At 34.3% G+C, this 23,742-nt stretch overlaps 1 protein-coding gene across 5 annotated transcripts in view; it reads left to right on the top strand.

The window, feature by feature from the left end:
* Window positions 1-20,556, top strand: part of LOC114168915 (uncharacterized) — a 36,004-nt gene extending 15,448 nt beyond the window's left edge. For 2 of the 5 annotated variants that reach the window (XM_028053892.2, XM_085669749.1), the window contains 6 exons: window positions 4,155-4,609; window positions 8,564-8,643; window positions 14,977-15,112; window positions 15,820-16,021; window positions 19,971-20,053; window positions 20,168-20,556. In XM_028053892.2, the coding sequence (XP_027909693.2) occupies window positions 4,155-4,609; window positions 8,564-8,643; window positions 14,977-15,112; window positions 15,820-16,021; window positions 19,971-20,053; window positions 20,168-20,290 (1,079 nt within the window). In that variant the 3' untranslated portion in view covers window positions 20,291-20,556. Of the gene's footprint in view, window positions 1-4,154; window positions 4,610-8,563; window positions 8,644-14,976; window positions 15,113-15,819; window positions 16,022-17,562; window positions 19,388-19,970; window positions 20,054-20,167 lie in introns of those variants that run through there. The other 3 variants (XR_014992951.1, XR_003600786.2, XR_003600789.2) reach the window with 3 other exon arrangements.
* The last annotated feature ends 3,186 nt before the right edge of the window (window positions 20,557-23,742 follow it).

The raw sequence follows: 23,742 nt of genomic DNA, 5'->3' as shown, positions 1-23,742 counted from the left end.
GGAGCCCTCCTTCCGCATTTCTTCTCTGTTTTACTTAAGGTTCCTTTTAGGGTTGCCTGAAGTGCACCCATTTCCTTTAAATATTTGGATTGCCTGAAGTGCACCCAACTTGTGGTTTTTTCTGTTCTTGCACCTTGCTATCTACCGGAGTTGCTATCAAACCTTGCCGGAGTTTTTGTCGGACCGTTGTCGGAGATGTCGTCAGACCTTCACCGGACATTCGCTGGAGCTATCACCAGACCCTCACAGAAGTTGTTACTTGTCAAATTCTTCCATATGGGAAAAACATAATTTCGGAAGTCAATCAAACGTTTAAGTTTTGATAATGGCAATGAATATGTAAATCATGACATGTCTAAATTCCTTTCCGAAAATGTTATCGTTCATGAGGTTACTTGTGTGAATACAGCTAAAAGAAAAAATAGGCATCTTCTTGAGGTTACACGGACACTTCTTTTCCAAATGAATGTCCCTAAATCTTATTGGGGAGAGGCTGTCTTCACTATGGTCCATCTTATTAATCAATTACCCTCTCGAGTTCTAGATAGTCGGAGTCTTATTGAGTTCATATATTCCTTTTTTCCATCTGTTCATTTTCTCTCTAGTCTTCATAGTCTAGTGTTTGGATGTGTTGTCTTTGTCCATATTCATAGTCAATTCCGTGGAAAGTTATATCATAGAGCTATTAAATGTATATTTGTTGGCTATGCATCTAATAAAAAGGGATATCGTTGCTATCATCCTACGAGTCGAAGGTTTTTTACCTTCATGGATGTCACTTTTGATGAAAACAAACGTCCTTAGCCTCAGGAGAGTTCTTTTGAAGCTGAGTCTTCTGAATCTTTTGATTCATCTTTTAATCCTTTCATACAAGAACCATCTCATACTTCTCTTTGTACTCCTTGCACATCTTGTATGGATGTCTCTGAAGTTGCTCCTAACAAGAGCATCTTTGTTCACAAATCAAGGTTAGCTCCAGAAATTAGCCACAATTCTGAAGTTGCTCCTAACAAGGGCAACTCTGTTCTTGAGTCCAGGTCAACTCTAGAAATTAGTCGTCTAGAGAATTTCATCCGTATGAAATATTAGAGAATACAAAAGCTACCTAACTTGATCCAAGAACAACACCAATCATATAACCCGATGGTAAGGGCTCCTTCTTGTGACACCCTTGAACCTTTGGAAAATTCCTTGAATGAGCTGTGAGCCTGACCTTGATGAATTGCCCATTGCCTGGAGAAAAGGAACTAAGTCTTGTACCAAGTATCCTATTTGTCATTTTGTGACTAAAATCCTATCTGTGCAACACCAAAATTTCCTCTCTGCCATCGATGTAATTAGAGCCCTACTTCAATTGAAGAAGAATTGAAGGATGAGAATTGGGTTCAAGCTATGAATGAAGAGATGAGTACCTTAGAAAAGAACCAAACATAGGAATTTGTTAATAGGTTACTAGATAAAAAGGCAATAGGATGTAGATGGATTTATAATGTAAATTATAAATCATATGGCACATTAAAACGTTACATAGAAAGGTTAGTTGCCAAAGGATTCACTTAGACTTATGGTGTTGATTATGAGGAGACATTTACTCTAATGGCAAAGACGAATGCAGTTAGAATCATTTTCTCATTGGCAGCTTATTTTGGTTGGGAATTGTAACTATTTGATGTTAAAAATGCTTTCTTGCATGGACAATTAGAGGAAGAAGTTTATATAGAAATTTTCCCAGGTTTTAGGCCTATTGAAGAAGGGAATAAAGTATGTAGATTGAAGAAAGCCTTGTATGGACTTAAGCAATTATCCTATGCTTGGTTTGGACGACTCACTCATGTTATGATCTCCATGGGGTATCGACAAAGTTAAGGTGACCATAACTTGTTCATCAATCATTCTCCGAGAGGTAAACTTACACTACTCTTGGTCTATGTTAATGATATGATTGTTGTAAGAGATGATGAACATGAGAAGGAAACCTTGAAAGAAAAGCTTGTGGTTCAATTTGAAATGAAGGATCTAGGAAAGGTGAAGTACTTCCTTGGGATAGATGTAGCTTACTCAAAGAAAGAAATCTTAATCTTCTAAAGAAAGTATGTTATTAATCTTCTCAAAGAAATAAGTATGATGGATTGCAAGACCACTAGAGTTCCTATAGAACAAAACCATAAAATTGGGAATGATGAAGGCAGTTCTTCTGTGAATAAAGGTCAATATCAAAGGCTTGTTGGAAAGCTCATTTACTTAGCTCACACTAGACCAAACATAGCTTATGCTATAAGTGTCGTTAGCCAGTTCATGCATGTCTCAAATAAGAGACATTTACAAGCCGTAAATAAAATCCTTCAATAAATAAAGTTCAGGAAGAGGATTATTGTTCAAAAGAAATGAAAAGTTAGAACTGGAAGTGTATACTGATGTAGATTATGCAGGGTCTGTCAAAGATAGGAAATCTACCACAGGATATTGCATGTTCTTGGGTGGAAATTTGGTGACTTGGAGATCCGACCTATGACACAAGGGGTATGCGAATTAAGAATTATTCTAAATGATCTTAAAGTGGCATGTGAAGAACCTATGATTCTTTATTGTGATAATAAGACAACTATCAGAATTACTCACAATCCAGTTCAGCATGAAAAGACCAAACAAATAGAGATAAACCGACACTTTATTAAAGAGAAACTGAATAGTGACCTTATCACTACTTCCTACGTCCCATCTGGGCTTCAGCTAGCACATTTGTTCACAAAAGTTCTTGCCACTAGCAGCTTCATGATCTCACATGCAAGCTACGAATGATAGATACTCATTCATCAGCTTGAAGAGAAGTGTCGCAAGTAGAATATTAAAGGCATTACTAGAAGTTTGTAGAATATTATACATATTATTAGAAGCTAATAGAAGTTGTAAGAAGACTTTAGAGATCTATTTATTTTTGTGTTAGAGTTCTATATATATAGAAAGAGGCTAACGTATTGTTTCAAATGAATCAATTGAATAACAATCTTCTTTCTTTTATGTTAGAAGTGGACTTTAAGCCTAACTCAACCCCACAAAACCGGCTTATAAGGTGAGGATTGCACCCACTTATATATTGTGAATTAGTCTTATCTTTAGTCAATGTGGGACTTCCAACACACCCCCTCACGCCGAGGTATATTCCTCTTGTACACTAGAAATTAATAGGTGGTCCGTTAGAGAGCCGATAGCGGGTGGAACAGAATGTCCAAGAAATCTCTCTAGGATAGGCTCTAACCTGGCTCTAATACCATGTTAGGAAGTGAGCTTTAAGCTTAACTCAACCTCACAAAACCAGCTTATAAGGTGAGTATTTCACCCACTTATATATTGTGAATTAGCCTTATCTCTAATCGATGTGGGACTTTCAACATTTTATATTAATTCTTTTTGGTAAAAGTTTCTCTTTGATTCATAAAAGAGATGTAAATTTGCATAAAACAAATGCCAGCACTCATTCTATCCTAACCACTATCCAAACAACCAACTTTCGCACAAAACAAGATTCATAATTAATTTCAACCTAACAAGAAAAAAGATCTTAAAGCATCTAAAAAAGTCTCATTTTCTAATAGTTACATCTAATAACTTTAATAGCAGAAATATAATAAACTAAATTAGAAATATCTAACACCTACATTTAAGCATAAGTTGTTGAACTTAATTGTTATTTGTGAAGGTTTTTCCATGTATAGTTTTTTCGTTTGTTTTTTTTTTGTTTTCTTGTGCCCTATTATTTATTGAACCTCTATGTTACTAGGTAGAGGATGAGAAATAAAGAATTGACACTTGTAGGTAAGGACACAAGAGGACAAAATGGGACATATTCAAGTGTTGTATAAATGAATGCTAATGTTACAATTGCAAATGAGCAGAGGGAAGAAATTTGGTTTATGGAGTGATGTAAATGTGAGGAACAACTAGTAGTAATTAAGGAGGAAATTGTCTCTAGGTTTTTTGCCCTTTAGGGAGGTTGGTTAAACAGTAAAGATCTACTTGTGTTTCTATCTTCTTTTTTTTTTGTTTCAGTTTAATTAAGGAATTTTACCTATTGCTGCAAACTTTATTCAAGATTTTTTTTTCGTTATTAGTAAATGAGTTCCTGCCATAATGCTCAACTTCTTTTATATTGACAGTCAATGTAGATGATGCTGTGGATGATATTGTACGACAGTTTAAAGGTGTTTCAGATGGTTTAATTCGAAAGGTTGTTGGTTCATCATCCCCTTCTTCCAGGTCAACCAATCAGAACATGTATTGGAGCATGGATGAGATGGATAAAAGTGTTCCAAGGCAGACTAATACAGAGTCCGCGTTAAGCTCTGATAATGAGGAAGGTGAAAAGGAAGCTAATTTTGGTCATGAAAATTTTGATAAAGAAGCAGAAGATAATGAGTGCAATTCTGAGAATGAATTTAGCTTAAAGGAAGATTCACAACTTTTAACAAACCATGGTAATGAATCTACTAACTTGGATATGGATAGAAAACATGATGTAGCAATGGAAGCTAAGGTTGGAAAGGATGTTCCAACTACAACTTTCAATCCAACTTCTGATAATATGGACGATCCAGTTGGAGTTCCACCTGAGGTTTGTAGCCAACTGGGATTGATTGCCTTTTTGTTTTGCATATCACACTTGTTGATTGAGATATTTGGTTTGTTGTTACTTATTGAGGCATGTTTAAGTTATGCATTAGCCGCTTATTCTCTTTGGGACCATGCCTACATGGTTAAGTTATGAATAACCTTTATAAATGATTATAGTAAAAATTGTACAACATTACTAGTTTTGGTCTTTATCTTCCTTTAAGGGAAAAGAAGGAGAATGTCTCCTCCTTCCAATAATTGAGGAAGAAGGAAAAAAATATGTTTTTGCTTTCATCATAATATTTGTTTTCCTTGCCAATTTTGCTTCCTTGTTTTTGCTTTCTTCTCCACCACAAGAGTGTGATTCTTGATTAATGAACCTTCCTAACTTCTACTTTGTGATTTGAAGGATTGTAATGAATCACCATCAAACTCAAAAACTACTAATCTTTAAATCAGTTCCCCCTTCTATGCTTCTATTAATGGTGGTTACTTCTGTATTTCTTTCCCAAGTACTAGTCTTTGCTTCAATACATTTTGACCCTATTGAATATAGTGAAAACTAGGTTTAGTGTTAATCTCTCTTAGTGTCTAAAATATACAGAGGGTAATATATTTATAATGAAGAATGATACAAGTATATAAGACAACCAAACATAGATATAGTAAATAGCAGATATTGTTACAAACAATATCAACAATATCTACTAATATCAAACAATGTCTATATTTCCCTAATTAACAATAGATGTTGTTTCCATAATTAACATTAAACGTAATATATCCAACACTCCCCTCAAGCTGGTGCATATAAATTGTATGTACCAAGCTCGTTACAAATATAATCAATTCTCGGTCCCTCAAAAACTTAGTGAAAATATTTGCTAACTGATAATTTAAGTTAACGAACTCAGTCTTGATGTCTCCAGATACATTCTTCTCTTGAATGAAATAGTAGTCAATATCAACATGTTTGGTCCTCTCATGAAAGGCAAAATTAAAACTTATATATAGAGTCGTCTGGTTGTCACATATAAGTGTCATTTGAGTTACATGTCCAAATTGTAACTTTGTAAGAAATTGCTTAAGCCAAACAAGCTCAAAAGTGACTGAGACCATAGCTCTAAATTATGCTTTTATCAAGTTACCACCAATGGAGACACCTGAAGATAGATCTTCTATCAGAAGGAGATCCTGCCCAATTAGCATTAGAATAACAAACAACTTTTGTATGGTTATTGGAACCATGTAACAAACATTTTCCAGGAGATCCTTTAATGAAATTTAATGTACGGATAATTGTATTCCGATGATCTTCACATGGGGAATTGAGAGATTGGTTCACCACACTGATCGCAAAAGAAATGTCAGGACGAGTAACGGTAAGGTAATTTAGTTTTCCAACCAATTTTCTATACTGCTTAGGATCTAGAATAGGCTCGCCCTGAGCAAGAAATCCAATAGGTTGCTCCATATAAATAACTTCCTACAAATCTCCATTGAGGAAAGCATTTTTGACATTCATTTGATCAAGAGGCCATTGTTGAAGAGCAGTCATGGCTAGAAATAAATGAACAAAAGTCATCTTTACCACCAGAGAAAAAGTATCACCATAATCCAATCCAAAAATTTGTGTGTAGCCTTTGGCTACAAGTCGAACTTTGAGGCGATCAATAGTACCATAAAGACCAACTTTGATAGCAAAAATCCACCTGCAACCAACAATAGATTTCTCAGACGGTAATGGGACGAGCTCCCAAGTTCCACTATTCTGAAGAGCACTTAAATCATCTAGCATGGCCTGCCTCCAATAGGGAAGGGGGAAGGCTTCACTGAGAGATTTAGGAATGGACAAAAAAGAAATAGACAAAAGACATATATAAAAGGAGGAAGATAATCTATGGTAACATAAAACAATATAATGTGGAGAGGGATTACGAGTAGAACGTATACCTTTACGGAGGGAAATTGGAAGGTCAAAATCAGTTGTCGGAGCTGGAGGAGACAGAATAGTTGGCACTTAAAGTGGGTCACTTGGTGGTTGCTGGGGACAATGTCTTCGACTATAAATTTGAATGGGTGGTGGAGGAGGAGAATCTGTCTGTAGACTGTGCACAACTGGAGAATCACAAACAATAGGAATATTAACTGTAACAGATGGAGACACATCGGAAGAAGAATGACCTTTAAAGTAAAATAAAGATTCATTGAAGGTAATATTTGCAGAAACAAAATAGCGGTTAAGAGAAGGGTAAAAATACTTGTATCATTTTTATGATCAAGTAAATCCTAAAAAGACTTATTGGTGTGATCTAGGAGATAACTTATCAAGACTAGGACTTTTCAAAGGTAAGGTATGTCTAGGTGCATGAGGAAATAAAATAGAATGAGGAATTTTGTTATCTAAAATCGAAGATGGCATGCAATTAATAAGATAACATGTAATAAGAATAGCAACATCCCAAAAATGTTGAGGAACCTCACCATGAATTAAAAGAGTGATAGTTGTTTCAATACGATGTCTATTCTTTCACTCAACCATCTCATTTTGTTGAGGTGTATATGCACATGAAATATGATGGAGAATGCCATGACAAGCCATAAAATGTTTAAAAGAATGGGAGAGATATTCACGACCATTATCACTTCGCAAAGTTCAAATAGAAATCCTAAACTAAGTTTTAATTTCATTATAAAAGGATTGAAATATAGAAAACAACTCAGAACGGTTTTTCATTAAGAACAACCAAGTGCATATGGAATATTCATCAATAAAGGTAACAAAATACTGAAAACCTAGATTAGATTTAACATAACTAGGCCCCTAAATATTAGAGTGAAGGCAAAAGGTGATGAAGCATGTTGTGAGACACTACGGGGAAAGGAACTACGACTGTATTTTCCTAATTGACATGACTCACATAACAAACTAGCTCAGCATGACTTTAACAAGTTGCTGCAATTTAGCAAGACTAGGATGACCTAACTTAGCATGAAGGAGAGATGGAGACTCCATAATTGTGCTAATATGTGTAGAAGGGCGAAGATGATAAAGACCATGAGACTCACATCCTGTGCCAATCATTTGTCCTGAACTTCGGTCCTGTAAACAAACAAAATCTTTGGTTAAAAGAAATTACACAATCAAGAGAACAAGTTAGACTAATAATGGATAATAAGTTAAAGGGGGACCCAAGGACATAAAGAACATTATCAATAGATAAAGATGGAAAAAGCTTTACAATCCCAATACCGTGAGCTAAAATCGTAGACTCATCAACCATTATAATAGAAGGTATATCGTGCTATGGCAGCAGCCACTTGTGAGCTTACGTGGCTTAGGCAACTACTACTACAACTAAAAATAGGGAACATCTATGAAACAAAGCTTATTTGTGACAATCAAGCTGCACTTCACATTGCATCAAACTCGGTCTTCCATGAAAGAGCCAAACACATTGAAATTGATTGTCACTTTGTTAGAGAAAAGGATCTCTCTGGAAAAATTACTACTTATTTTGTCAACTCTATCAATCAGCTGGCTGACGTATTCACAAAGTCCCGTAGAGGCCCTCAAATTGAGTACATTTGTAACAAGCTTGGTGCATATGACATATATGCTCTAGCTTGAGGGGGAGTGTTAGAATATAATCAGCGGTTATAAATTTCTAGGAAATTAACCGTCACATAATCTCGTAAATTAAGGTGATTGATTCCATATTATTATGTGCATTTATTGTAATTGATTTTATTCAGTAGTATAAATACATATTATGTGCTCGCATTATACATACAATACATTGAGAACATATACAATTCTATAATGACCTAATTACAAACTTCTCGGGACCCATTTGGACATTTTCATAAAGTACAGCCACTGGATGAATTTAACCTTTCAGTTTTTTGGTTTGGAAGACACGATTAACCTTCGTAATATTAACCATTTTTGCAGTGGACCCCACCTAACGTGACTGTTCCTATTTTGAATTTGGTTGACAATGTCTTTCAGCTTAAGAAAAGAGGTTGGTTAAGGTATAGTAATCTTCTGGTCTTCTTATATTTCCAAGGTGACTGTTATTGTTTGTATATTACCTAAAAGCTTTTTTAACTTTATGCAAATTAGTAGAATCTTCGACTGGTTTTGTTCTTAATATGTTTTTCTACCTTGTGAATTATGTAAGTATTGAGGGAGAGAAGAGAGACTTTTAATGATCCTTAAGCACAAATCCTTATTTATACTAACAATGATCTAACAAAATATGGAAACTAATCCGAAAGAAAAATTTAACATATGACCAAGATATTTTGGATATCTTCATACATTCTAACACTCCCCTCAAGTTAAAGTTTACTAAGTGTTGGGATATTTTAGGAAGTTTTAGACTTTTTTCTGTTCAGAAATTTTAGGAAGTTTCGTATTTTATTCCTATGGGTTTTAATTTTGTATATTGACCGTATCTTGATTTTTTACTAGCATATCAATCCCAAAATCTCTGGGATTTGTTTCCTAGATTAGGTTGTGCTTGTTTCCTAAATTATCTAATCAATGTATGCATATATATCATATGTATGTAATGAGACTGAATAAGAGAGAAATTATTTTCTTCTAATATTGAGATGGTATCAAAGCTCTTGATCTTTTGGAGCCTTTGATTGTGTGATTTAATTACAGCCTTCATTACTTGTAAACCCTAAAATGTAGCCTTCATTGTTGTATAAACCCTAAAATGGAACCGTCCTTGCCGCACCTATTTGGTCCCTATTGCATCCTTCATTGTTGCACCTCTATGCATAATTGTAATAGCTGAAATGGAAAATGGTGACAACCTGAACAATGAAAGAGAATTACGGAGTGTTCATTTAGCCATCAGCTGAATGGAAAAAAAATATATAAAACGGTCTCATCTCATTAAGACCATCCTGAAAGGGAAATGAAAGGCTAGCCATGAGTCAAGGAGGATCTCAACAATCAACCATGAGGAGACAGAAAAGTAAGGTCCTTCCTTAGTAAACTTGAAATTACTGTAAGTATGCATTCATTGACATTATGGTAAGTTACCATTTTCTGTTTGATTTTAGACTCTCGAGCCACAGACCAAATGACAAACCTCACTGAACAGTTTTCCACAATTCCCCATTTTCTAGCAACAAGAAAATTTCCATAGCTAAAGGAAACATAATAACTTCAATCGATCATGGAAGTCCCAAATAAATCCAATCATAATTCTAAAAAATGTTTTACATGTGCCTCAATTGTCCCCAAAGTTGATATCCATACAAACATTAATACTGCTAATCAAACATTAAAACTATTAAAATGGTTAAAAAATTGTCAACAACTAGTAATAAATGTCCTATTTACTTTAGAGTCATATTTCTGGTTTCTCTTCTTATAATGTTTACTTATAAGAGGTCTAACACAAACTAGAGCACTCCTTTTTCGAAATTATATATTTACTATAGTACAATTAAGGTGGATTGACTCAATTGATTTTTTTTTTTATATCAGTACGATTAACATGTTCACCTTTTTCACCAAACATTACTATAAAGATACTAGTTCAAAATTAAAGTGTCAACCTACGGAATTTGGTAATCAAATAAATTAAACATCCAAAATATTTAAATATTATTGAAAAATATTCTATTTTTTAGACAAATTAGATTGTCAACCTACACAAATAGAAGTAGTAAATAATTATAATAAAAAACTTATGAAAAATTGTAAAAAAATAATAAAGAGTTGTTGTTGTTGGGTTACGGGTCACCCACCTTCAACCCAACTTAAACTCATTTAACTCGTGGGTCGCGGGTTAGTAAGTCAGATTTAGTTTAATTGGCATTGAAAAAACACTATTTTTTTCAGCTCAACATAGCTCAAACCATGGTGATTTGGATTGACTCACGGGTTTCAACCCATTTTGATATCTCTATCTCCCAATTACTTTAGAAAATGAACTTGAGCCTAGACTAAACCACCTTACCCTTAAACAAACTATCTATCCTTTGAAAAAGTATCACCTACCCGTAGAACCTTTCTCACAAGGTTAAATACCACAATTATACTTTCTTTTGTATGTAAGGAATTAATTGACAAAAAGTGGAAACAAGCCATGGATTTGGAAATGGAGGCATTGGAGAAGAACAGTATTTTGAAACTAGCACTATACCACCTGGAAAAAAACTTGTTGGGTGCAAGTGGGTTTACACTCTAAAATACAGGGCTGATTGAGAGTTATAAGGCTAGGTTGGTGGCCAAAGGGTTCAATCAAACTTATGGAGTGGATTATTTGGAGACCTTTGCACTAGTTGTAAAAATGAATATGGTGAAAGTAATTTTGTCTTTGACAGCAAATCATGACTGGAATTTGCAACAATTTAATATGCAAAATGCATTCCTACATGGGGATCTTGAAGAAGAAATATACATGAAGTTACCACCTGAGTATACAGGGCATATTAAGGCCAACACAATTTGAGAGCTGGGAAAAACATTTTATGGGTTGAAACAATCACCTAGGGAATGGTTTGGAAGATTCACCAAATGCTGAGCCTTAAACACAAACAAAGCCAAGGGGACCACGCTTTTATTTATGAAGCATTTTGATTTAGATTGAGTAACAGTTCTATTGGTCTATATTGATGATATCATTGTTACTGGGAATGATGAAAAGGAGCAATAAAGGTTAAGCCCGTGCCTTGCCAAAGAGTTTGGAATCAATACTTTAGGAAAGTTAAAATATATTTTTTGGATTGAAGTAGCCCATTCAAAAAAAGGGGTCTTCATATCTCAATAAAAATACATTGCCTACTTACTACACAAAACAGGTAAAACAACCTACAAACTAGCAAGTACACTTGTCGATCCAAATACAAAGTTGGGAAGTGCAGAGGATGATGTTGTGGATAAAGAAATGTACTAGAGACTTGCAGAGACACACTAGACCAGATATTGCTTTTTTATGGAGTCTTGTCAATCAATTTATGCTTCAACCAAAGGAAGCAAATTTACAAGTTGTTCTTAGAATTGTCTAGTATTTAAAATGGACACTAGGAAAAGGAATTTTGTTCAAAAGAATTAAGAATGTTAGTAATAAAAAAAGAAATATTCAACACGTATTTGAAAGTATAGTGCACATTGTTATTTGGTGCTAATATACCAGTTCATCACAAGGGTGATGTTAGTCTTGTAGCTTGTTTTCTTATACTTGTTCATAAAATTTCCAATTCCCTTTTGTTTTCAAATAAATTTTTATCCCATGTTACTCTTTGTGTCTTTGGTTGTTCATGTTTTGTACATGATATGTCTTTCTAGGACATTCTGACGTCCAAAAGGAATATCTTTGTTATTTTACAAAATCAAAAAGGTATTATATGTCTGCAAGTGTCACTTTTTGTGAAGAGACAATTTTATTCCTTTCCTCTCTTGAAGAAGGTAACTTTGTCCAACAAGTCATACAAATCCAGTGGTTAAAGCCTTTGTTTTTCCTTGCTCATGAGAACTTAACCTAATCCTCTTGGTTCCTCTCCTACTTCAAGACCACAAGAGTCATTATCACCACTTATAATCATTTACATGGTGAGCCCTCTTCATAAAATCCTTCAACACCATAACAAAATTCCATGACTCTTGATAATGAAGATTTCAATTGGCCTATTGCTCTTCAAAATGGTATTTATCATACTCATAATCTTCATCCTATTTATAACTTTCTTAGGTATCATTAGTTATCTCTTTCCTACTTCTCATTTTTACCCTCTGTATCTTCTATTTCTATTTCAAAAAGTGTGAATGAAGCTATTAATCATCCTGTATAGGGACAAACCATGAGTGTTTAAATATAATGACACATGGGAATTAGTTGCTACTTGGGCAGATGGGTTGAAAACAATTGGTTATAGATGGATGTACACCCTGAAAGTTGGGTTAGATGGTGAGGTAAATCACCTTAAAAGCCAAAGGACATACTTAGATATATAATATATGGTCTTGAATGTGGTAATACTTTTTCTCCTATAGGAAAATTGAATATTGGTTGTCTCTTTGTTATAGCAGCTCATTGCCATTGGCTCTTCATCAATTAGATATTAGAAATATTTTGTAATGATGATCAAGGGGAGAAATCTACATATATTAACCTCCTGAATTTGTTGCTTAGGGGGAGTCAAGGTTCATTTTTGAATTGAGAGAATTTGTCCATGATCTCAAGCAATTCTCACGTCTTTGGTTTGGAAAGTTTAGTTATTTTGTTTAAATCTTTGTATTGAAACATAGTGAAGCAGAACATTCAATTAATTATTGGCATATACATATCCTAAAATGTGTTTACTTAATTTTGTATGTCAATGATTTAGTTATTACATGGAAGGAGGTCACTATAATTGCTCATCTAAAGCAACATTTGTACAATCACTTTCAAAACAAATCTTGGGTATTTCAAATACATTCTAGGTATTGTAGGAAAACTTATTTTTCTCACTATTACTAGACTTGACCAATCTTTTGCAGTTGGTTTGGTTAGTCAACTTATGTAGACTCATATTAATCATTGGAATGTTATCCTTTGTATTCCCAAATAACTTACAAAAGCCCCAAGATAAGGTCTACTATGTGAAGATAAAAGAAGTACCAAGTATTGTGATGTTGATTAGGCAAAATCTCCTATATATAAACATTCCACTACTAAATATTGTGTTTTCTTTTAAGGATACTTTTTTTCATGAAAATTCAAGAAGCATAATGCAGTTGTTATGTCGAGTGTTGAAATTCAATATAGGGCAATGACATTAAATATTAATGAACTTTTTGTGGCAAAAATAATTTCTCCAAGGCTGAGGTTTCGTGAAATTCAACAAACGAGGATGTATTGTGAGAAACATTACTTCCAACCCAATGTTTCATGACAAGATGATAGGAAGTTAAATGTATATGTTAGGAGAAAGAAAATAAACAGTTAGTTAGGTGGTTAGGAGGTTAGGGGTTATAGTCTTTCGGATAGAAAGACTATTGTTAGAAGTGGGTTTTAAGCCTAGCTCAACCCTACAAAACCGGCTTGTAAAGTGAGGTTTGCACCCCACTTATATAGTATGAAATTGCCTTATCTCTAGTCGATGTGGGACTTCCAACACACCCTCTCATGCCGAGATATATGCATCTCGTGCGTGGGTCTAGAAATGGGTGGTCCTTTAGCGGCCCGATAACGGGTGGAGTAGAATGTCTAAGAAACCTCGCTAGGATAGGCTTTTTTAAACAATGACTCTGATACCATGTTAGAAGTGAGTTTTAAGCCTAACTCAACCCCACAAAACCGGCTTGTCAGGTGAGGTTTGCACCTCACTTATATACTATGAAATTGTCTTATCTCTAGTCGATATGGGACTTCCAACAACTATATATAGTGTTTGGGTTGGCTGTTGAGGGGGATTCTTAAACAGGACTTGTGATATCCTAGGTGAAGAGAAACTATTTTTCCCTTGTATGTAGACTGGTGTTTGTGTTCTTTCGAGGAAATATAGAAGTTTTCAATATCAGGAATGTGTGAAAGTTTTTCTTGTGAGGTAAACGCCCTTATTTTTGGGCTCTCTAATCACTGAACGTAACAAAAGACCAAACACAGAAATTGATTGTCGTTTTATTAGATAAAAGTTGTTGTGCTAGAAAATTTTTTGAGTTTCTTGGCTCCAATGATCAATATGTTGATATTTTTAAAGAATCCTTGAGAAGACAACATATTCAATTTATATGTTCCATGCAAGGAAATTATATTTGTATCCTCTAGCTTGAGGTGAGTATTTGAATAGATTATATTATTTTTCAACTAAAGCCATTTTGAACCATGAAGTTCAAACACGTCTCTTTGTGTCTGACACATATCTGATACTGACATGCATACAACATACACTATGCATATATATATATATATATATATATATATATATATATATATATATATATATATATATATATATATATGTATATATCATTGTGTCTTACATTTTGGAGATTAGTAGTGCCGCAATTTGTATCCATGCTTCATAGGTTTTGAGTTATATCTATATTTAACCTATAATCCTAGGGATAAAATCTTTTATGTTTTCCTTTTTTATTTTTTCTCTTTCCTTAAGCTTAAGCTCGTGTTGTAAATCACTGGCCTTATATACATGAATCTGAATCAGTACAGTGATCCAAGTTAAGATCTCTCATGTTATTTTTCTCATGTACCCATTCAAGTCTTATAACCAGTAATTAGATTCCAAATTTGATTAATTGGATTTTACTGAGAAATATGTGAACTGCCGTGATGCTGTTGATTAATTTCCAGGATGGTAGGTCACTACTGCTAGTTTCCCTTTCTGTTGATGCAGAAGACAGGTCTTTTGGATTTCAAAACAGATATTACAGGTGGTGATGGAAGATGCTATTGATGATTGGATCCTAAGTGAGATTCATTGGCTTCGCAGAGAGGATACCATTGCCCAAGGGATTCGGTGGGTCCAAGATGTAAGAATTGAACCAAAGTTTTAAACATTTTGCTGGGACATTGTATGCTTACCTAGAGTGTTTCTATGCCAAATAATTAGATAACACCCAACCACAGCAATCCTCAATTCGATCTGCACATCTAAAGTACTGGATTGTTTTAGTGGCTGTTTGTTAATAGATAGTTGACAGTACAAAATTTGTCTTCAACTCAGCCGACAAGCCATAGAGATAATCTTGTACCATACAGAAAAAGTACAACAGTTGCCTTTAAAATTCTGAAATTTGGACCTGGCTAAAGAAACCAGAGCAAGGCATTAAGATATGTACTGCTGGCTGTACTTTATTTACTCCAACTAAAGTTCTAAAAACTAATCAAACACTTGAATTTCCAACTTCGAATATAGGTGGTTTCTAGTAGACATGCAAGATTGGAAAGCTTTTTTTGGATTGAAGTCATTGTTTGTTCTTGTTTTTTGCAGTTTTTGTTTTGTGCTCTTTTAATTTTGACTTTTGTGAAATCTTATCCTCCTTTTATAGTTTTATTTCAATAATTTCTGATATAAAAGTCAAAAAAAAAAAAGGGGGGATTAGTTCTGTAAATCTTTCCAGCATATTAGCTTAGTATCCTAGGCCCATTATTTTGTTTACCGGCTAAAAGGGAACATAATAAAATAGTAGTCAATAGGTTGTGCTAATGTTTCTAGTTGTTTGCAAAATGTTTGCAGATCCTCTGGCCTGGTGGTACATTTTTTTTAAGAATACAGACCCCTCAGGTGTTCATTGGTGGTGGCAGTGCATATGATCAAAAGCCTTTACCAAGCATAAGTGAATCTGGTGGAAGCAAGATGACCAAATCACAGTCAGGATCTTTTGAGCTACAGCTTGAGGCTATTCGTAGAGCAAGTGACTTGAAGAAATTTCTCTTTGGTTAGTTGTATTTTCTGTGGCATCCTAAAGTAGTGCATTTAAATCGATTGGTGAAATTTCTTACTCTTTTGAACTTTATTTTGAACTTTATTTAAGTTTATCTCTTTTATATCTTTATTAAAGGAATTTAGAAGCTTTGGTGATGTAGTACTCAAAAGGTACCAACTTCCAAAAATTATGATTCCATTTTCGTTAATTTGAGATTAACTTTGTTGTGTCTTTGAACAAAAATTTCTGTCCTGAGCATTACATATAAGAGAGACCAAGACATTACTTCTAACTAAAAACCTTAAGATAATGAGTTTGAGGGTCTTCTTTAAGGAAGGACACCAATTCACACTTGGAATCCTAATATTAGCATTCTAGGAACTCTTCTCTAAACAAAAAATTATTTTATCCTTTCTTTTAGTTTTTATTTTCTACTTTTTGGTGATTTTGGTTTTATTTAATCTTTTATTTATTTGTTAATTTTCTTTCTCTGTTATGGTTTGTTAGCTCCTCTTGGTATGACCAAAATAAATGAAAATTATATATATATATATATATATATATATATATATATATATATATATATATATTTATATATATATATATATATCATTTTATTTATATAGTAAAAGAGTTTTCAGGCCACTAGTATAGTTTTTTGTCATTTGAAATTGCAATTGATGAATGACAAGTACCGTTTCTCCAACCATCAAATATGTAAGAGGAAAAATGTAATGGGGGAGCATTACAAATTAGTTGAAATTCATTATCTAGTGCAGTATTCACACTTTAAGAACCTGTGTTGGAGGAAAGGTTGTAGGAAAGATGCCATAACATAATTGAGGATTCTTCAGGGCTGCATTAATTTTATGCTTCAGAGGTGTGCTTAGTCCCCAATTGATTAGGGATATAACCAATGTAGCTTTTATTATGTTTGGGAAGTCATCATCACACCAGTCAAATATTCAAGGTTAAGTTAGCCTTAAGTCCAAATTCTAATTGCATTAGAATCTATTCAGATTTCCTTACTTTGGCCACTTGTATTGCCATGCTCTAGGACCATAATCTTTGGTGTGATCAGAGTCTATCTTATGCATTTTTTTTTTTTTGCATGAGAGGTGTTGTGAAGTCACCTTTGTTGGCTGGACAATTCTCTCTTTACAAACTGATTTTGTGGAATTAACTTAGGTTCTAAGTCCAAATTCTAAGAGATTTTCTTTTGAACATGATAGCTTTGTTGCTGATGAACATGATTGAACGTTATGGTATTTTCTTGTTTGTGTGTGTCGACAATTTTTGTTTTTGTAATGTTTTATTCTGTTTTTATTGGTTAATGAGTGTCCTACTTTTTATGTTATCGGTTACTGTTTTTAAAGAGTTCTAAGTTAATAACTTTTATGCCTCTTTTTTTGTGTGATTTTTTATTACCCTGGTTGTGTACTTGTTGCCAATAGAAAGGACTCCCATTTTGAATAAAAATACTCATCTTTTCATTCATATCTCTTTTTCTATTCCCTACACTTTTATGTGTTTCTGTTTCTATTTTCTATCAGAATCAAAGCTTGAATAACAATATAGCAAATTCAAAGTGTTAAAAGGAGAGAGTGAAAGATAGTAGTCTGAGAGTGGGAAAGGACCATCCTGCTGATGGCTTCCGAAAATCTTGTGCAACCAATTCCGTGATTTGATGGTCATTATGACCATTGAAGCATTCTGATGGAGAATATCTTGAGACACAGGGAGTGTTGCCAGGTTGGTGTAGATGTAATGGCAACACCAGTAGATAGTGTGGCTCTCACAAATGCATAACAAAAGCAGCATGATGCCATGAAATTAAGACTTAAAAGCCAAGAATTATTTGTTTCAACTCATTGAATGTTCTATCCTTGGAACTATTCTTTGCAAAGATGCTTTTAAGGATATTTGGGATTCAATGAAGAAAAAGTATCAAGGCTCCTCAAGAGTTAAACATGCTCAACTCAAGCTTTGAGAAGAGACTTTGAAGTCCTTTAGATGAAGGAAGGTGAATTTTTAACCAGTTATTGTACAAGGACCTTGGGTATTGATGTGCGATTTGCCGGTCAGAAGATGGATGACACAACCATTGTTGAAAAAGTTCTATGCTCATTAACACCAGTTTGGTTATGTGCTCAAATGAAGAATCCAGCAATATTGATGATCTCTTCCTTGATGAATTTCGAAGTTCTTTGTTGGCCAATGAAGAAATGATGAGCAGAAAAATGTTATGAAATTTTTATTAGCAAAGGTGCTTGTGAAAATTTTTAGCCTATTCCAAGTGTCACTGCAGTTGTGAAAATGTGTTCAAACAGGCTATTCTTTCTGAAAATTGGAAGCACTCAATCTGTTTTGATGGTCAAAGTTATTTTTTATGTTGGTTGTGGCAATATTGTTTTGGCCATTTAAACTTCAGTGGATTGAAGATCCTTGAACAAAAAGACATGGTGACAAGTCTTCCACGAAGTACTACTCCTTCTCAAGTTTGTAAAAAATGTGTTACTTGCAAACAACATTGTTCTTCATTCCCTAGTGGCAAATCATGGAGAGAAAAAAGTGTTACGTAATTGTTGCATTCACATATTTGTGGTCCAATAAATTTGACTTCTAATGAAGGTAAAAAATTACTTTCACTAATGATTTTTCTAGCCAATTTGGGTCTATTTTCTATAGGAAGAATTAGAAGCTTTCTCTTCATTTAAAAGCTTCAACGATTGGGTTGGAACTGGATCTAAAAGGACTATTAAGTCTCTTCAATTCAAATAAACCATGGTGAAGAGTATTGTTCACATGAATTTTCTATCTTTCGTGAAAAACACGGAATCTAAAAGGAGTTGACAATAGTGTATATACACCACAACAAAATGGTGTCTTAGAGAAAAGAAATCTAGAATCGTTCTTAACTAAGAGTAGTGTTTCAAAAAGATTTTAGAAATTGTTAATTGGAGCATTCACATTCTAAATAGAAGTCTCAAATTTGTTGTGAAGAATATGACACTAGAGGAGACATGGAGCAAAAGAAAACCAAATGTAGGTCATTTCAGGATTTTTGGGTTTTTTTTGTGTATTGCTTATGCCGGATCAAAAAAGACCAAAGTTTGATGACAAAGGTGAAAAATATATATTTTGTGGTGTTAAGTGATCAGTCAAGAGAAGAGTGTATAAGCTTTATAATCTTACCATTATTAGTAGTGGTGATGTTGGTTTCAATGAAGATAAATTCTAGAAAAATAACATATGCAACCAAGAAAATTCTTGCAAATTTTGATGGGGATAATTAATATGAAGACTTCCAACAGCCAATTTGAAGAGGAGCGACCTCAACTTGCAAGAAGAAGGGCTGCATGAATGTCTGATTATGAGGTAACGGGAATTGAAGATCCTATTACTCATTTTGCTTTGTTTTTAGAATTTGATCCAACAACCTTGCAATGTTAAAGAAGAAAAATGGAGAAAAATTATGAATGATGAGATGGTGAAAGAAATGATACTTGGGAGCTGTGATCTTCTCTATGGGTACAATACCATAGGAGTGAAGTGGGTTTTCCAAATAAAACTGAAGGAAAATGGTGAAGAGCATACAAGCTAAGGATTACACACAACAGTAGGGAATGATCACATATGGTGTTCAACTTTCTCATTTTTACTCGATGTGGGATTTAGACTCACTTGGGTCTGCCTGCTAAATGCTAAATTCAGTGAAGCCTTTAAACCGAATGTTGGCAAACATTTTAATGGTGATTTCTAATTAATCTGTTTGTATACTCACTGACTATAAGAGGGACTTCTACCATCATATAAATATCCATCTTTTCATCTATTCTCTACTCTTTTATTGGCAATGCATCTATTTTCTATCAGTGTGGTCCTTGTAACCTTGTGAAATTTGAAGCAAACATTTTCATTCCTAGACTTTGATATATATAACTGTCTCCTTTTTTGTCAGATGGAGCTCCAGCAGCTTTAGTTGGCTTAATTGGTCAGAAGCAGTACAAACGTTGTGCCAGTGATATATATTACTTTACTCAGGTTAAAGATCTTTTCCATTGATGTATTTACTCTTTCTTCTGTTAGTCTCATTTTTTCTACTCACAATTTATGTTTCTTCTGAACTGACAATTGTTTCATCCTATTTCATTGTAGTCTTCTATATGTGTGAAGCAACTTGCTTATGCAATACTTGAACTTCTACTTATATCCATCTTTCCTGAGTTGCGGAATGTTGTCATTAGTATTCATGAGAACAACCTGTATAGAGTTCCTTAACAGCCACCAACTTATGTTCAAGGTCTGTTCATGAGACTGTCATGGCTAGGAGTAATTTTAAAAGCATGAACAAGAATCATAATTGCTGGATTTTTCTTCCCACTTGGTAGCTTGGTAGCTTAGGGAATATTTTTGTAAACATAGTGTGTACAAAAGCATTTATTTTTTGTGGAAAACTCACTATGCTTTCTCAGTGCATTACTCATTCCACATGGATTTTGTATGTGACAGACTCATGAAATATAGTAGAGCAGATCAAATCATTCCATGCTGGTTTTTTTATGTTAAAAAGATACAAAATAGGTACATAATAAGACCACCATTATTTTATTTTATTTGTTTTCATTAATTTTATTTGTTGTGTTTTTGTCATAATATGAAACTAGTATTTTATTGAATGAAGTTCATCGTTTCTTTATCCATCTTCTAGTTAATATTTTTTTCTCTTTTTTGTCTCTTAAATTATTGTTTTAATTAGTATAAAATTATTTTGATAGAGGTTTCCCTTATAATGAATTTTTTTATAATTAAGAGACTAAACAAATTAATTTAGATTTTTTATGAGTGAAATTTTAATTTTTTCAAATATGTAAATATATATATATATATATATATATATATATATATATATAGAGAGAGAGAGAGAGAGAGATAGATATAGATATAGATATAGATATAGATATAGAGAGAGACGTAATAAAAATTTAGACTAAAATAATATTATTATATATAGAAATATTTTACGAATGATATACCAAATAACAAAATAATTTGATGTTAATTTTTATCAAGTTAAATATAGATTATAATTAAATAATGAACTAGTTAACCGTGAAATTTTTAAATATATTTTGAAATATTTTATTACTTTATATATAAGTAAAATAAATATATTATTTATATGCTAAGATAAAGTGTTAGAATGGGTTAAAAGTGATTAAATATATTATTCATAGACATAAAACATCAAATAGGAGTTCATCTTACACGGTATGTTACCTCTATTAACACTAAGGAATCAAATTATAAAATTAGAATTTTAGGAATTATAGGTATTTTTTTTAAACTAATAAATGAAGATTTGTTTAATTAATCTTTAATAAAATTTAAAAAAATTAAATAAATTCAGATTTGACACTAGTTAAAATTTATTATATAATTAATATTGTCATTGTATGAAGATTCTATTAAGAAAATAAAAAAGAAAAAGAAAAAAGAAACGGAAAAAAATAGGATCATACCAAAACTTTATGATTAAATTATACTGTACATATAAGTAAAAACAAATACATGTAACACCTCATTTAATTTAATATGCGAAATTAAAGGATGCGTCACATAACATATTAGCGTCATCCGGGAGTTTAAAACTCAACTTACATTCCAAGGCACACCACGATGCCCAAAAGAAAACTGGATAAAAAGTTTACAAAGTGTATATAAATCCAAGGACAAACAAATACATGGGCCACAGCCCTAAAGAAAAGCCCATAAAGGAAATTAAACCCAGTCCACGCGGACTATGCAGCGGAACCTTCACCTCCCTATTGCCCACGGGTGTTCCTCGCATCTACTCACACCAACAAGTTGATGATCATCGCAAATGAGAGTACCACACAGTAGAACACACAACAATAAAGTAGGGTAAGCTAGAGCACAAAGGATTTCATTCATGCAATCAAATATATTTTCACAATTCCATATACACGTATCAGCCAAGCATGTTATGACTTCACAGACATTACACTAAGACACGACTCGACTCATCCGGATACATATAACCTGGTCGGATTCAGCGGATGCTTGCACTTGTGGTGGATACCTCTACTCACCCCCAAGCTGCTCACTCCCGAGCTATGTGTTATAAATGTTACAATGAATCAATTTCTCTCACCACAAGGTTAGCCCTTAATGAATTTCAGGCCTCCTGCTACTCTCACCACAGGAGTCAGTCCGCTCTAGGTGAGACTAATTGACTCCTTAGAGTGTCAGGATGCAACCTTACCTTGAATCCTTACCAAATTATACAAATGGGGCACCACCATAGACACCCACTAATAAGGGCGATGGAATTACGTCTCGACCACTAAAGCACGACCCTAGAATCTCACCTAGAGATTTCAAGGAATTACGCACTAACTACAACTAAACATAATCAAGCAACCAATTAATAATTATCGTGCATACATACATACATATATGTCAACTCTCGCAACCAACCTCGTTCATATTCTAGATCAAACCAATACCAGCACATCATGTTCCATTCGTGAATTAGAATCTAAATCCATCTCATAACCATGCCACTTTCGCAACCAACCATTTCATGCTTATTTCATGCCAAGGATTTATTCAAGTTTGTCATTCATAATTCATACACCCTCTCACACATGCATATTATACCCTTCATGCCATTATACAATAACCCCTCAATTTCATTCCAAACATAAAAGAGCAGAGAAGTAAACACCAATCCAGCGCGTACCCTCGCCTAGCTCGTCGCTCAGGCCGAAGGGGTCTCGCTCAGGCGAGAAGGACTCTCGCTCAGGCAAGCTCCCCTTCGCCTAGGCGAGAGCTCGATAAAACTAGGCAGAAACAAACGCGCCAACTCGCTTAGGCGAGCTCACCTCGCCTGAGCGAGGCAGTCTCTCGCTCAAAACCAGGACCATTCGCCTGGGCGACAACTCGCGCAGAAGGTCTGGGCGAGCCTCCACGAGACTCGCCCGGGCGAGATTACCAGTTCTCGCCCTGGTCTCAACTGTAACAGATGTATTTTTAAGTCCAAGCAATCAAGCAAAGTATTCCACGCATCAAAAATAACGATTAACCCATACAAACATCAAACAAGCTCAAGAACAGGCCAAGAACAACTTAAACTCGAAACCCTAGCTTCTCGTACCTGGAAAAGGGTTAATAGAAGCCTTGATGGCACGACAACGAGCACTGCAGCTCTAGGAATGAACTGACGAGCTAAAAACAGTAGGTAAACGGAATCAGGGGCGGATTATTATGAAACCCTAACTGTGAAATACGAAGAAAGATCAATGGAAAACCATACAAGCTAGAAAGAGGCACTTACGTGGAGTAGGAGCTGGTTTCGAGTTAGCTCGAAGAAGGCTTGGGGAAAACCCTAGCAGAGCGTCCTATGAGAGTAAAGGAGAAGGTGACGGCTGGTTTTGTGAAAGAGTGAGAGTGCAAACGTTAGGGCAACTTGGGGTCAGCTTTATCCTTTGGGCCAGCTCTTTGGCCCATCAGATTTGGGGCAGCCCTTTTTGTTAAAGGTTACAAAAAGAATAGGGCCTTACATTCTCCCCAACAACAAAATTTTCGACCTCAAAAATGAAAGCTTACCAGGTAAAAAGATATGGGTGTGATTTCCTCATATCCTCCTCTAACTCCCAAGTCCAGTCACCTGTCCTCTGATCCTAGATGACTTTAACCAGGCTGACCGC

Source organism: Vigna unguiculata, chromosome 2 (genome assembly GCF_037176805.1).
Source record: "Vigna unguiculata cultivar grain cowpea cultivar isolate G323 ecotype 2 chromosome 2, ASM3717680v1, whole genome shotgun sequence".
Taxonomy (NCBI): Eukaryota; Viridiplantae; Streptophyta; class Magnoliopsida; order Fabales; family Fabaceae; genus Vigna; species Vigna unguiculata.
Note: the sequence above shows the minus strand (reverse complement) of the source record. Positions and strands in the feature narration are given on the sequence as shown.